Source organism: Orbicella faveolata, unplaced genomic scaffold (genome assembly GCF_042242905.1).
Source record: "Orbicella faveolata isolate gen_17 unplaced genomic scaffold, um_ofav_v1 contig_25, whole genome shotgun sequence".
Taxonomy (NCBI): Eukaryota; Metazoa; Cnidaria; class Anthozoa; order Scleractinia; family Merulinidae; genus Orbicella; species Orbicella faveolata.
In genome coordinates, this window is record NW_028301553.1 from 26,030,029 (window position 1) to 26,046,430 (window position 16,402).

At 39.2% G+C, this 16,402-nt stretch overlaps 2 protein-coding genes across 3 annotated transcripts; one reads left to right on the forward strand and one right to left on the reverse strand.

Moving 5' to 3' along the window:
- The first annotated feature begins 2,114 nt into the window (after positions 1 to 2,114).
- On the forward strand, positions 2,115 to 6,080 carry LOC110067978 (uncharacterized). The gene is made up of 3 exons (XM_089294656.1): positions 2,115 to 2,208; positions 3,032 to 3,351; positions 5,304 to 6,080. Exons 1-3 carry the CDS (start codon positions 2,115 to 2,117, stop codon positions 5,382 to 5,384), a joined length of 495 nt encoding a protein of 164 aa, XP_089150782.1. The 3' UTR covers positions 5,385 to 6,080.
- A 1,462-nt stretch (positions 6,081 to 7,542) lies between these two features.
- Positions 7,543 to 16,359, reverse strand: LOC110068241 (uncharacterized). Of its 2 annotated transcripts, XM_020775625.2 has the most exons (6): positions 16,205 to 16,359; positions 12,728 to 12,886; positions 12,143 to 12,440; positions 10,846 to 11,155; positions 9,901 to 10,099; positions 7,543 to 8,984 (listed from the first exon to the last, which is right to left on the reverse strand). In XM_020775625.2, exons 1-6 carry the CDS (start codon positions 16,230 to 16,232, stop codon positions 8,653 to 8,655), a joined length of 1,326 nt encoding a protein of 441 aa, XP_020631284.2. In that variant the 5' UTR covers positions 16,233 to 16,359; the 3' UTR covers positions 7,543 to 8,652. The 2 variants fall into 2 exon arrangements, with proteins under 2 accessions (XP_020631284.2, XP_089150215.1); XM_089294089.1 differs by lacking the exon at positions 16,205 to 16,359 and having other exon boundaries at positions 12,728 to 13,132.
- Positions 16,360 to 16,402: the final 43 nt, after the last annotated feature.

The following is a 16,402-nucleotide window of genomic DNA, read 5'->3' on the forward strand; positions in this document are numbered from 1 at the left end:
GTTGTTTCGTTGCGTAGAGCTTGCTTTACTGTATATTGCTAGACAGACATTGTGACCCGGTATAAGTGGACTAAATGCTTTCTCTTAGCGAAGTCAAAAGTGTTACTGAAGATTTTCTACACAAAGGGAAACCTACTTTGTGGTGTGGACTATCTAGTTTGAGAAGAAGTTGCCTGTTTTTGTGTTACGTGGTTCCATGAGAAACTAATTTTCTCTACTACCTTAAGGCGGGGGTCAACTTGAAGGCCGTATTTTGGCTGGGTATTATGGTTTTAACGCAAATATCTCGTTCACGTTTCAAGCAGTCAAAAATCTCTCTGCTCATCCCACATATCTACGTTTTGGGCTGTTCTGTACATTTTTTGGTGATTTTTGGGTATATTTGGGGATAAATAGTTTTCTCAAAGGATTAGTAAAATTTATGGAAATAGGAAATTTGGAAGATTTGATGTTGTTTTAAAATTAGAATTTGAAGTTAAAAATTGGTAGACGTACACTCAAGTTGCTTAAAAACCGCGAAGTTACGCAGGCTACAACCCGGAGTGCCCTTTCGGGGGACGTTCAGCTGTCTGGTGTTCCAAAACTTTTTTTTTCCTGTTTAATCTCTCTTTAAACTTCCTAAACTTCACTTAAATTCAGGTAGACTCCCATCTTAAGCCTCTTGCCGCAATCTCCACACCGAGAAGCGGAACTGATTATGATGATCACCTTAAGCTTTGGCCAAACGGACTCGCAAGTTGTGGCAAGAAGCTGCAAGTTCGACTTGCGTAGAGTGACCAAACGGACTCGCAAGTACACGCAAATCAAAGTTACGGGCTTAGTATTTCAGATCAGACTCGGTATTAAAAACAGTAGTGTTTTGAGGCTTCTCACGTGAGCAATTGCAACATTTGTTTTTAGGCCAACCCCTTACTGAAACGCCCGTATGGACGTCTTATCAATAAAACTTATGGAAGAAAATAGCTCAATAAGCAATGTCCGTAGCCTTCATCACATCAGATTACGAAACAAATGTAACCCGTGAATGAATCATATGAGTGCCTTTTGGGCGTGAGAAAATTGATGTAATCAGTGGTCTGTGTACGTCGTTGTTATGTAGCAGACACTAGTCTAGTTGTCTTGGCTTCCATCTGATCAGATACCTAGAGTTTTACTTGTCTTTAAGGTACCATTATATTACTACCGAATCGAATCTGGTCGTCTATGTTTGTTTCTGTTTTTTTTTTTCCGTGCAGAACTATCACAAAAAGACCTCTGACCTCTTGAAGTGAGGTACTTGCGATTTGAAAGGGCTTCCTTTGACTAATAAGGAGTTGTTTACAGCTTTCGGTTCCATTTCAACAGGTCCCTTTTTCATCGCTATATTATGTTACTACCGATTATATTATATTACTTCCATTATATTACTACCGAATCGAATCTGGTCTTCTATGTTTGTTTCTGGTGTTTTTTTTCGCGCAGAACTATCACAAAAAGACGTCTGACCTCTTGAAGACGTGCGATTTTAAAGGGCTTTCTTTTGACTAATAAGGAGTTGTTTACAGCTTTCGGTTCCATTTCAACAGGTCCCTTTTTCATCGCTTATCCTTTCCTAACAACGTTCAGGAGTACTGTATATGTGATGTATGTCTTAAATTAAAGCAGAAAACGGAAAAATATAGAGAAGACGTTTTTGGGGGGAAAGGCATACACGCATCTTTGGATTGTTTTCCCCGAAATCGTCCAATAGAAATAACCGTTACAGGCTGTCAATCAATTTTAAGTATGCTATTTGAAAGCTGTCCCCGTGAAGGCTTAGTTATTTTCAATCAAATCTTGCTACTGTACAGTAACTGTTATTTTAATCACCTTCACTACAGTTACTGTAAGCGCAGAAGATTATGCTTTCCAAATCCAATTCGAACATCTCAGTGCATTCCAGACAAAAGCCTAAATGCGCCCGTTGTAGAAATCACGGCATTTATCATGTTCCGTTGAAAGGCCACAGAAATGTTTGTCCGCACAGGCAATGTAACTGTGAGGGGTGTGGTTTGATCTCGGAAAGAAATCTTCTTGCGATAAAACCAGGACGTCAAACGGAGGTAGTCGGCGAAAAACTACGCACGAGGAAGAAAATGATGCAAAAGCGAGAAGATTTGAACACGAGCAAAGCTTTGATCGACCCCACAATGGCAGATGCCTTACCAACTTCATGTTTGCCGGGGAAAGGTAAAATTTTTAAGTCGTACGTTCGGAATGCTGTAGAGGCTTTGCTCTTTAGTAATCAAGATTGAAACTAATCATCGTTTCGGGGCAAGAACAAGTATGGCTGTCTTTGACAAAAATGTGTCACTGTGAGGCAGTAACCGATCATTTAAAGTTAGCTTAATCTTGAGCTTTATGACCCAAATAGTTTTTGAAAATACAGAGGATTATCGAAATTTCTCCGTTAAATGATTACTGTAGTTTGAGCATCGATACATCAGTGTATAAAGACTAACACGATGCGAAATTCTATTTTTCTGCTTTTTGTATTTTTTGTCGACAAATGATCGCTTTTCCCAAAAACGACAATAGTGTTGGCGTTATTTGAAAAAGTTTTAAACTTTTTTTTAGAGTTTTTCGTGATCTCTGATTCATTTCTTTTGTCGTTTTTTTTTAATTGTTTTTTTTTCTGTAAAAAAAAAAAACCAAAAAAACAAAAAAACACACGTTTTTTTGTTTGAGTTCAGCAGCACGCGTTGTCTTTTTCGGTCAGTTCTAACCGCCTGTCGCTGACAAGTCGGATCTTGATAGCTCTAGAAGAATGTTCCCCGACTTTTCTTTTCAATTTGAAATCAGAATCTTGAGGGTGTGACTCGTAACAACACCCGTTTAATAGTTTCATTTTTAAGACTACGGTAATTTTTTGAATGCTGGACTATCATTTTTCGCTTCTCATTGATGTGAATATGTCATTTCATTTGTTCGCATCACTTATGGTAGTGTACTTTGAATGATGTTCTGTTGAGAGTGGTTTCTCTTCTAACTCATTCCCTCTTTAAACTTCCAGGACATCCTGCCGAATCCAGCGAAAACAATCTGACAGAGGCCAACACAGATGATGTTTTAAGTGCGAAACAAGGTTCTCCAAATCTACTCCAAGAGCAGCCAAGACTTCTTCCAGTATGTGCAAACCTGTCCAGCCCATCCCACCCTTACTATGGCTATGTACAGCGCGCCCCCCGGATGCGGAATTTTAGTCCTGGTGCCCCACCCAACGTCACGATTGGTCCCCATGGATTTCACAGAGTGATGGTGCCAGAGCAGACAAACTGGTTCCTGAGTTACTCCTCCCTGGATTCTCCAAACTTCCCTTCACCTTTGCTTCAGGTAACATTCTTTGTTTGTGTTTTCAATTGAATGTCGAAAAACCAAAACCAAAACTAAAACCAAAAAAAAGTATTTGCCTGACTTTCGACACTCAGAAAGGGAGGGAGCTCAGTATGGTAAAGAAACATACCTTAAACGTAAAAAACTTTCCAGATAAATAGCCAAGATTTCCACCAAACACACACAACCTGAAAAAGCACATGACACCCAAAATAAGAAGCAAATATCAGAAGCCCTCGTTTCAACGTATACAAATGTATACCTTAAAAATTCTGTCGGTAAAACCAAAATCCCTGGCCGACCCTGTATTTTTTAAATTCATTACCAATCAGCTTTTACTGGGTGAAATTAGACTGAAATTCATAAAGAGACTCAGATTCGTTCCACACTACGTCGGAGGAATTTGAATACGGAGATTTCACGCTGAAAACGAGCATGTTTTCCGTCCACACGTGTTTGAGGAAAACTCGGTCAGGGAAATCATTTATTTAAATATAGTGACAGCATCGTTTTCGAAAAGCTCCGTTTTCAAAATGTTTGCCTTGGATTTTGGATCGTGAAACTTGCAAATCCAAACAGGACCGAATTTGAGGTTAATTTGGTGAAATGAGGAAAAACTCTCTCGTCGGATTTCAAAAAATATTGCCACTGTTTTTTTTTTTTGAGAATCAGGTTTTAAAAACATGTTGAATCACTTCCACAAAAAATAACCAAAACATAGATACATTTTAGTACCCAATTTTAGTTCCCAAATCTTTCTTTGTATCAGACCGGGAAAACAAAAGCATTAATTAAAACCTCCATTCGTGCACGCAATCCCTTTGCTTGCGTGATTTTTTATTCAACTCTCGAAAATATTCGGTGAGTAAACATTGGTAAAGAGGAGAAGCCGTTTCTTACTTTCTACACATTAAGTTGAACTGATTAGATGACTAAATTACTCCGCATAATGGCGAAGAAATAAATTTATTCGTACTTGTATATGCAAACGGTTCTTATGACAATTTTGGAAGCCATCTTGAAGGGTGGGCAACACGCCTCTTTGTATAGGTTACAGTGTTTTGCACTGAAATCGGATGGCAAACAATTTTCTTAAAGATTAAATTCTGAACAATTTACGAATAGCAAAGTTGGTTCACTAGGTAAAAGATTGTATTAACCATATTTGAGGGATGTATTAAAGTGTGCTCCAAAGCGTCCAGTGGTGTTTATAATTTTCTGTACATTTGTCTGTAATTATTTCCGCGAACTTGTAATTTCTAAAGCCACGTCAAATTGATAGAAAATGTAGTGAAAATTAAAAACACGACTGGACGATTTTGAGCGCAGCTACATCCCTCAAATTTGCCATTTATCTTAATATGCTGTTCATAAATTGTTCAGAATTCAGTCTTGAAGAAAATCGTTTGCCGTCTTATTCCCATACAACACTAATTTCTAACGCGTGCTGCATACCAAGAGAGCTTCCAAAACCGTGATAAGGGCAATTATCGCCTTCTTTTGTGTTCCTTATTAAAGAACTTTAGGTTTGAGTGTAAAGCGGAAGTTTTCTTTTGATAAATAAAATCAAAGAAACTCACCTTGTTTCAGCAAAAAGACAACGAAAACAACGAAAGGCGCTTTGAATGTCCTGCGAAAGCCGGCACAGATTTCCCGCCTTTTATTACGCTTTTTCCCGCCTGAATTACAACGAATCACGTGCTTAGCTAAATCCAGGGACCAGTAGGTAAACGGATTCCTCTGCTGTGAGCCGAAAACGAGCCCCCGTTTTCAATTTTAAAATATTATTCAGAAATTATTCAGGAAGTTAGTATTCGCGAATGCCAGTTTTTGAAAAGGATTTTCTTTTGACGAAATGTAACGGGGTATCGCCCGCACCCCTCCCCTCTAGATCTATTACTGATTGCAAACTAATAGAGTTACTGTGATTTACTGCTGTCATCTCTTCACAGGAGTTTTGCTATCCATTCATCACCGTTGAACCTGAGTGGCCTTCAATGTTCTCCGGAACCTTTCTGGAAAACAACCATTGACCACTGTGTTGGATGAAAGTGCAAGTACCTTTGTAAAGTGTCTTTTCCTTCACTTATGGTTTGAACAGGAGGATTAAGGAGTGGAGTTTGGACTTCCCACAAAACTAACCCTGTGTGGTTATTTTGTTGTACGGGTTTTTCTGCGTGTACCGTTTAGCATTAACTCACGAAATAATAGAAATATTTACTCAACCTTGTTCCTAAGTTAACCGCATACATTTGCCATGTATGATAGAAGGCAACGTTGTTACAAAGAAACATGTATTCGTCCATATCTCACTTCACTTAGGGGTGAACTGTATGAATTTTGGGGGATAGCTGATTTTGAAAAAATATCCTATGGGCATACTTGTACCAAAATGAAAATCATACACACGACCACTATCGAAAAAAAAAAACAGATTCACAAACGTTCAGTGAGCCGAACAAAAAATGTTATACGGATAAAAAATGTCATGCGTTCCGCGGCACGCGTCCCGAGAAAAAAAAAATTCCCTAGTGCATGAAAGAGCCCAAAACAATTCGTCCCTGTACCAAATCACCCACCAAACTCCTCCCCCACCCTCAAAAGTCCATCCCTTACCAGAAGTGATGAAGTGTCGAATTCATTACAGTGTCTAACAATAAAGTAACTAAGCACTGCAAAACTCTGGAACGTGATTTAGGATTGGACGATACAGTTGTAACCTAACAAATGTTTTAAATATTAAACATTATGAAGTAACTAAACTTCTTGATGTGCTGGCGATCTTTGTTGGCCTCGTCAAGGTCGTTCAAATCTTGAATGTAGAAAATCGCCCCATAAAAGGCAAAACAGAAAGCAAGAAAGAGAATGCAGGATGTATTTATCGAACCAAGTTTGTATATAAATGAAAACTGGAGCACTCATAACCCACCCCATACAAGCTACTAAATGGTCCTAAGAGGGTACACAACACACAACACGCAGCAAAACTACAGCTTTCTGTTCGTACGAAAAGGTTTTTAAATGCCATTAACACCGACTTCGAACTTTAAATCAACAACTTGTCCGCTACAGTCCACTCGAAAGTCCGCAATATTGTAGAACAATCGAGAGACATGGATATGATGTCATTCGCCCCTGAAGAATTGTTTTTGGGGGCCAAATTGGTGTCCATAGAAAGATACACACACGAACTCGAATTTTACCGCCTTACCCGATTAGAACTGCGTTCTCTCGAACGCAAAAAGTTTTATTCCCATCAATTGGTATTCCGTCATAAAATTATGGCCTCTGGTACAAAATGGAGGAGACTGGTTTCAAATCAGATCAAACGGAATGGACTGGGTGTCGGTCCAGGATTGGTTAACAAGAGCAATAAGGTTTGGGTTTTGTGACTTTTGTCCACGGCATGGTATTGACCCAGTGTTGAGTGAAGACCCAGGTGTCGGGGATAAAATAGGGAACAATGAACGGTGTACGGGAAAGAGTCAGGAAATTCGCACTTTTACTAGCGATTCACCGAAAACAAACATAAACAAGCTAATATACAGAACAGGAAACCAAAACGAAATATGAATCAAGCAAGCAATGATGACCGAAAAATAACGAAACTTACAAGCTTTGTCTGGCGACTGCGACGAGTAAAACATGACAACGGACATCAAAAACTAACGGCAGAAGAAGCTATACTTAACAATAGAGAAAACAGATGAAAAAATGTACACGAAAATATGAAACGTTGCGTAACTGAAAATAATTGGCGAAACTAAGTATCATATGCACGGAACAACTAAAAGACGGAAAACAAAGGCCTAAAACGCGAAAGCACAACAAAATTGAGACTCCGTGGCTACAAACTCAACTGGGAAATCATGAGTGGCGCATAAAGGAAACGTACATGGAAATGCAAGAGAAATAGAAAGCGGACAGCTGGGAGAACGCATGGGAGAGTGCACGAGGAAACATATGGTATGTGAACGCAAGAGGTCGAGTTTTACCTATGCTGGGTTCAAATTAGTTTCAGTCCCCTCCCTAACAAGAAACTCGCCTCTCTGTTGTGGCAAGAAAAATGCCCATTAAAAACATTTATCGTAATTAAATCGCAAATAAAAACCTCCAAAAGGTTTACTGCGTGTTTCTCACAACAGAAATAGCAACTAAATACTGCAAAGAAAACATCAGAAAGAACCAATGTCTCTCAATAACAGTATAATATTTGTAATATCGATATCGCAATTTTACAAACTCTTTTTATAGCACTTAAACTCTAAAAAAACTGTAACGTGAAAATCACTTCTAGACTAACCTATTTAATCGAAATGAATACTTTTATCTTGAATTGAGTATTTTAAATCAGAGCGAACTGACCCAAACAGAAACCAATGTAACAAAACTAACGTAGCACATTCTGAACTCTAAACACTGACGGAGCTAACACTTAGCAAATACCACTTACTCATGCAAAAGACGGACAAGGGTTTGAAGTTGACAACAAACGTATTGCTAGAATTAGCCTTAATAAATAACTTATAGGCAACCGAGACACAACCCTCACTCGCCTAAAACATTTTTGGTGCCAGGTACAGCCCAAATGTACACTTTCTCCTGGACTCTTTTTGGCAGAAAGTACATCTATTGATAGCAAGATTCCTACTATTAACTACACTGGACCAAAACTTTAACAAAACATTGTAACAAATTACTAACAAATATCACTTCTCTGTTACACGTAATAGTTGACTATATTGTAATCTTCGAAGGTCTGAGTTGAAGTGATTTGCTTTCCCTTTTTCTAACCTTTCAAAATACTTGCTTATAATAATTATCTGACTGTTCCGCAAGCCAGTTTACGTAAATTTGTTCTACACGTCCGAAATATCTCCAATGTGCGGCAGAATATACCTTATCGATCCCGGGTGGCGTAGCACAATATTCAGCACAAGACTTGCCCATAATCTCTGATTTCGACCTTATGCTAAAATGATACACTGTACATTTGAAACTTTCTAGCAGAAACCTTTTTGAGTGGGTAGTACAGGTAAACATGATTGTCGCTTTCAAAAAAGCCATCTAAATCTCTATCGCCACAAAGAGACTTCCAACTAAATAGCCATCAGAAGAAAGACGTTAAGAGATTTCTTAAAATTCTACATTAACTAAAAAAGAAGAAAAAAATGACGTCCAATAACGAGCTGGACGATTGTCAAAACGTTTACTGGAATAGCAAAAATTGCATATTTCCATTTTTACTATCTGCAGGTCTGTTAAAACAAGGACTCCTTACTCTCATAATATCATTAATAATTATTCTCTTTCCGCTCCATTGACAGCAGCGGGCTGTGTCGTGGGTGCAGGGGGCTTCAAATCAAAAACCCGCCTTGCATTTTCTGCTGACGCGCGGGCCACCTCTTCCGCATCAACACCGAGACATTTTGCGACAGTGTGAGCTACTATTGGCAGAGTACACGGCTCATTTCGTCCAGGCTGGCATCTCTTTAGAAGGGACTTGCAAACATCATCTAAGTCCTTTTCCGGCGCATTTGGGATCATGTAAGGTGCATCACTTTCAAGAAGAACTCTGTCCAATGGAAGAACACCCTCTTTGAGAGCATCTCTCAGTGCTTTGCCAGGGGTTTCTAGAGAAAACATAAATTCCCAACGGTTGTAAAAGATCATGCTTGACAGTGAACCTGTTTCCTTCCTAAAAATACTTCGAGGCTTTTTTTTCTTTTTCAATTCACTTCAGCGTTTGACTAAGTCAGGCTTCTACGACTAGGAGTGATTTATATCCAAAAAGAACTTCAAAATTTAAAGTTTGATCTGTGTTTGTAGCAAATTGCATCACATTACCACGTAACGTCTCTTATTGTTTGGCTAGCTCCGTGAGCAGGCAAGATAAACCAAATCATGCCATGTGATTGGCTACCTGACTGGGCAGGTACTATCTCGCCTGCTCGGGACTACCTGCTGTGTCCCGCAAAAACATTTTCCGTGGGTTTATTGACCTTGTTTGTTTAACTCCGTCTTGGTCCAAGAACACCCCCAAAAGAAAAAACGAACTTGGCCAATATCTAGCCATCTTGACCTCATGCTTGGTCAACAGAAGGCATATATATCTTTTCTTTATCACCCTTAATACAAATGACAGCCTTTTTTGACATTATTGATCACCATTTAAGAAATAGAAAACAGAAACACGAGTGGAAGTTTGGGAGAACAAGAAATGCTGTGGGAACACCAGCCGCAGGCGAGTTTTTCCACAGCTTTTTCGAGTTCTCCCAAACTTTCACGAGTGTTTCTACAACGCGATAGAAACACGGAGAACATGTTTTCTATTTCTTTTAGAAAGCACCGCGACGAAAAAAAAAGGAAAACAACTTGTTTACTTTGATCATCAAAATGTAAATTCTCTTTGCACGCGCCATCATTACGTCAACAGCTCGTGCTAGTTCTGTGTTTCTATCGAGTTAAAGGAACACGATTTTTAACCAATCAGCACGCATATTTTCTTAGGGCTGTTTTCTAAATAATGACAAACGTTGCTCCACTAACCTTTGCAAATAAATCCACAAATGCCAATATAGAATCCCATTGCAACATAGGCACTCATTTCTGAAACACTACCAGTGAAACAGTGAATCACGATAGATGGTAATCTGCCACTAAACTGACTCAACACTTCAATGAATTTCTGATGTGATGCTCGCTCATGTGCTAAGAGTGGTTTCTGAACTTCACAGGCAATCTCGACCTAACATGAAAACAGAGCAAATTCCAAGGTCAACAGAGATATTCTCCTCACCACCTGTCAACATTTTGCATGATTCACTTGGGAGAATTAGGATTAACACAGGACTAAGAAAGTGCACAGTCAGGTCAGGTTACAACATTACTATATACGACTTCTATTTAAAAAAAGTTGTGACCAAGCATCGTTACCACATATGACATTGACAGTCACTGCATGGCATCCTGTTAAATACACCAATAACATACAACTCAGTACCACATAGGTGTGCAGCCTGGGAATATTTGGGAATTTCTTGGCCAGCTTGTAATAAAAATCTCTTGATTTTTGAAAACCTCACTGTCCTGCCTTTAACCCTTTTTACGGAACAATGTGCCCTGTGTACTTTCCCTCAGTCAAGAGTAATTCAAAAAGACTGTGACCCCCCCCCCCCCCCCCCCCCAACAAATGATGCATAATTTCTTGAGTAGCACTACTAGCAATAACTTTCACACTCCTCAAAGGGTTGATTGAAGAGGATTTTTGTCTGGTCCTGTAAGTATGCTGTATGACAAAATGTCAATGTTGACAGCTCACCAAATTTGTTTCATTGTTGTAGTAATCTTGCATGCACACCTCAAGGACTATATGTAAATATTAAGATTTACTCTGACTTGACTTGAAAGAAACTGTAACTGCTTTTGGTCTGTTTGATAAACCTTGAAACCTTTATTTAACCAACAAAAATAGCTCAAATTAGGAGGAAGTACCTGTTTTGTGAATGCTTCAATCTGTGCCTTCTCGTCTGAGTAATTCCTGTGAAAATCCAAACCAACTTCACCAATGGCGACAACTACGGGATCCTTTGCTAATTCTTCAATCTCCTTGGCAGTTTTTTCATTCCATTCCTTTGTTGTAAAATGAGGATGTACACCCACAGATGCATACAGGACACGTGGATGAGCTTTAGCTTGAAGGACAGCTGACTGACTCATCTGTAATGTGTTTCCTGTTAGAATCATCTGCTTGATTCCTACAACTTCAGCCTGCTCTATAACATTTCGAATATCTCTGGAAAATCTAAAAGGGAAGAACAAAGACCAATCCAACATGAAAACCAGTACAATTAAGGAAAATACTCTCAAATTTACTTGGAATTAACCAGTAACAGTAGGCACTACACACACTCGCTGCATTCACCTAGAAAGGCATATAACACATAAAAGTGAAGCCTTGGACCCAACTGGCTCATAGCTTCCGCAGCTTATTCAGGTGGCTAGGAGTATTTCTACTACCCCTGGACGGGATGGTAGTCCATCGCAGGTCACTCCCCCACAATTTGTTAGGTTTCCCCAGAATTCACCAGTACCCATTTATACTCCTGGGTGGAGAGAGACGCTGTCAGAGTTAAGTACCATGCCCAAGAACACAACACAGTGTCCCTGGCCAGGGCTCGAACCCAGACCGCTCGAGCTGGGGACGAGCACACTAACAATGAGGCCACTGCACCTCCACCATATATTACACATACACTCCATCAAAATTACAGTAAGAGCATCAGGTTCAATTAGGTTCAAAATCGTTGAGAGAAAGTTTCTAACAGTTCACACCTTGACAGCTTATATAAGGAAAAAGTAAATTTTGTTTGTTTTATGCATCCCACATTTACAGTACCTAGACTCATAATTTATATATCCCACTCTGTTGTGTGCATCTTCTAGACATGAAAATGTAAAGTTGCTGTTTGGCCATTATATTTACCTCTGGTATATATAAAATCTTAGCAAATACAGCCATTATTATAGTGCACTACACTCTTTATGACAGGCACAGTGGCCAAATGGTTAGTGCCCTTAAATATGGATTTACATGTAGCAGTTAGGGTTTGAGCCTCTCTCCCCACAGGTGAATAAATGAGTACCAGCAAATTCTGGGGTAATTTAGCGAAGGACTGGCTTCCTATCAAGGGGTCTAAAACTATTTCATTTCACTTCCTGATATGGAAACCGTAGATACCTCCCAGCCTGATGGGCCACTAGGCTTGAAAGCAAACTTGTCGAAACTTACACTTTATTTGGTAGATTAACCCCCACATCAATGAGCTGCAACACTTTATCATCAGGAACTGTCACAATGTCATTAGGGCCTTGAGGGCGTCGCCTGTTCCTCCAACCCTTTTGGTTATAATTATACTGGTTTGAACCATAAGCATAATTGCTCATCTGTGGAATTGGCATGACATAAGATGGAGGAATCATTGATGGAATAGACACTCTGCCACTGCGGCCTCCTCCCGAGTTTTTGGCTGGTTCAACTTTTATGATTTTATCATAGAGTTTAGTTCCATTTAATTGAAGCAATTGACCTAGATTGAAGAAAAAAGTTCTGTTACAATAGTTCTATAACACTTGTTTACCACGTTGACAGTTACAAAAATGCGTATCAATCCAGCTCTTGAACTTTCCAATGTTATCAAGATTGGCTAAAAGTTAACTCTAACTGAAGGCACTTTACACTTGAATTCACCTCTAACCCCTGTAGCCAAAAGGTGATTTCTGCTAACCTTGAGCTTGGAGTGCCATTAGAAATTCCAAGCCATTTTTTTTTTGATATAACAAGCAGAAGTCCTCCTAGAGTTTCTCTAAAATGTACCTGCAAGATGTTCTGGAACATTAATAAAACCAAACCCTTGTGAGGCACCAGGCCGGTCCACGGCCAATTCAATCCATGACGATGATCGCAGGTATGGAGTGCTATCAAGGCCAAAGTGGCGAGCCAAGTCCTCTTTTGTTGCTTTAAGGGAGAGATTTCCTGCACAACAAGGCATACCAAAATAATCAGTTAAAACTGCAGGCCCCAAGTAGGGCTGTAAAGTCTTTTTGCAGGGACTCGATGTCCGAGGTAAGTACTCCTGTATATAAGCCATATAGGTATATGCCGCTACAAAGGGTATGGTTTTCAGGCAGTTCACAGGGGTTTCGAAATGTTTTGAAGTAGATGTTTGCAGCTGGAAGAGTAGGCGGCTGTGACAAGTTAGGGGCCACAACGCCCCTTGTCCTTGGGGTCTGAGGGCATGACCCCTCCCCGCAAAAAATAATGTGAAACATCACATTGGTTGAAGGTTTCAAATTTCACATTACTCATTGTTTTGTAAGTATGCAAATTTTTTTATCTTTTCAAACCTAAAATTATTTCCAAATGAAAGGTCGTTCTTGCCATTTTTCTCTTATTCTTTATTTATTGTTATCAATTAAAAAAAGGCCAGGATAGTTTCATTTAAAATTCCGGTTTTAAATGTGGTAACTGTGAAACAGCACAGTCATGTTTCAAAAGCAGGTTTAGATTTTGCTTTGCTTCCACATGTGCAAATTATCTCCCCAGAATTTGATGGCCGGAGGAAAAAATAGTTGAACTTAAGAGCTCAAATTGTTGCTATCAATTAGCAACACAATTTTAGATTCCAGTATTCATGCTAGTTAAAGTAAAGACTTTTCATTTTGTCTTTTAATATCATTTATAGTGGGCTGTGATCTCCCACCTTATCTGTTATAATATAAAACAAAGTAATCATATGGTCGAATGAACAATAACAAAGTCCAACAACTCACAAAATGATTTCTTATGTGTATTGGCCAAATTTTTCATCTACCTACCAAGCTTGACTTTTTGAAGCCAAAAGAAAAAAATCAGTTTTTTGCGATCGTTTTGCTGCCATGATGTTAGAAGCAACAGCCAAATGAGGTAACCCAGAACTTCCAACTCTCACGATTTGGTCGTTAGACTCACGATTTCAGAACTCATCTCATGGTTTCACAATTTAACCTCAAAATCTCACGGTTTTCCAGAATGAATTACAACCTCAATCAGATCTGGACTAAAATCAACTCGATTTAAAATAATAGTTGCAAATACAAATCAACTCGCTTAAGGATTGAATATTAAAATGTTTGCGTTTCTTCTCACTGGGGAATCTGGACCAAGCTATTTTCAAACCTTGTTCTAATATCCAATCACAGCACCAACTCTCCTCGCAAACGCGTTGTTTCATGTGTTCAAGGTGGCAGAACGAGATGTCAAAGACTCTCCTGTCGGTGTTTCATGTCCTAAGGTGTTAATTAATGCTAAACTGGCACTAATTATGGCAGTTTGAACCCTGCTAGGCATTACTAGCATTAACATTCCTTTGTTTTAAAGCATTTTTGTAAATCTCACTAATTGGGGACCCAAATCTTGATACTTTTTGGGGTAAATTTTTGAGACCTCAAGATTTGGGGGTTTTAGACTTTGGAAGGTCTGGTAACCCAGCCACTTATTTAAAACTGGAAGATGAGATGGCTACAAAAACACGATAATGCGAAGGGCAGAAAATACAGTGGATGATCTGAGCTTTCTTTTTAACAAGCTTGCTTCCTAATATTGCATGAGAAATTATTCCTGCAAAATTGAAATTACTCTGCCATCTTAAAGATCTATGCTATAACCTGAGTAACTGGCAATAATTATATAATCAAGTAGGCAGAGGAACTCTTGCGGCCACTGGCTTGTTTTGAAAACACTGAGTTTAGTCTACAATAGGGTGTAAAAATCAGACAGTTTTGGTCTAGATTAGGGTATAATTTACTGGGAAAGTGGGTCGTTTGTAAATAATTTAGTCCAGAACAAGGTTCTTTACCCTGGGTTCTATAGTTGAAACTGAAAGTCAGAAGCGACTTTGTAAGATATTGCTTTAGTTAGTGTATGTTGGACTATGATATTGATAAAGTTTCTGCATGGAAATTAGCGAGTCTGGGATAGGGTAGGGGTTTTTGGTGCCTAGTCTAGATCGAATAGGCCATTTTACAGTTGTGTGTGTTGTCGAGGCTGGAGGTGACCTTGCTTTGATACAGGCCTCTCTGCTTTTCTCATGTAAATGCCAACTAGTTAGCATAAGAACAACTTGATTTACACAACAAAAACAGTGAGGTCTTGATCAAAACAAGGTCACCTCCAGCCTCGCTGCCATTCAAAGGCCAGGTCACTGAGCAGACAACTGTAAAATGGTCTATAGAGTTACAAAATCAAGCTAACTATGGTCTAGAATTGGGCAAGTGTCAACAGAGAAATCAATCTTGATGGATTCCGTATGGCTCAGAATTGTTTATGGTTTCCCCTTAATTGGAATTTTCAATTGTGAACTTAACATTCACTAACGTCAGTAAAATCAGAATTGGGGAAAAGAACAGAAAATTAGTCCAATTAAAATACTTGTTATTTATTCTTATTTTACAGGTAGAATCATACTTTGCAATACTTCACACCCAATTGTTTTGTATTGAAGACATACATTGGCAGATAAAACCTCCATTGTGAGTCGCCCTGGTGGGTTTTGAGTCGTCTCTGGCGATCTAACGACTGCCATATTGTAGCCCAGAAACTTGTTCAGTGGATAATGCTATCCACCTTTCCAATAATAATTATTGGACCCGTCCTTGTCTTGTAAAATGTCGAGTGCCCAAATCAGACAAGTAGGTCTCTTATGGAAGAAATAAACAGATGTTCTTTCATGGCGACTTCCGTTACCCAGAGGACCACTCTGGGTTCATAAAAGACCGCTACTGACTGATCAGAGATTTGAAAGGAGAAAAATTTCAATGCATGCACATGTATGGCAATGTTAGCGTAAATAGCAGCTTCAGATTTTACCGCGTGCACGGTTTCATGTACGACGTCCACCACAACTTCTTGTGCAATTCAAAGCCACGACTTCGCAAACTGTAGTTAGCCTTGCAGTTCATATTTTGATCTAAGTTTTTATCAGTGACATTTGACTCGAGTCAGCTGGGGCGAGGTGGTTTGTAGGATTACAACACTAAACGTGACAACTTCAATTCAAACGAAATATTGACAGCTTCGGCGCGGGGCGTCCAGAAGCTAAAATATGCCCAATAACGTCATGAGCAAATAACCAAAGCAGTTTGAAGCGGTGAAAAATCAACCAAAACAACATAAACAGCTGAGAATTAAGCTTACAAACGCTGGGTAAAAACAGATGTAAAAACATCTGAGTGTAAACTCGTGTTTTAAACCGGAGCTATGAACGTGCTTTAGACCAGTTTATCTTAACTATAAACGGAAATTGTTTCGACTTACCGATATAGAAGCGTCTATTCGCTGACATTCTTCTTAAGGACCTAAGCAAGGGTTGTGTAGGAAGCGAAAAGCTTGAAAAATGATATTCGTAAAGATGGGGTTCAAGTGTAAGCTCGTTCAGCCGAATCACATGTAGCACAACCTTAGAAGCTGGACAGGAAGTTGGCGGGAACATGACGTGACAAACTAGAGTCCAGG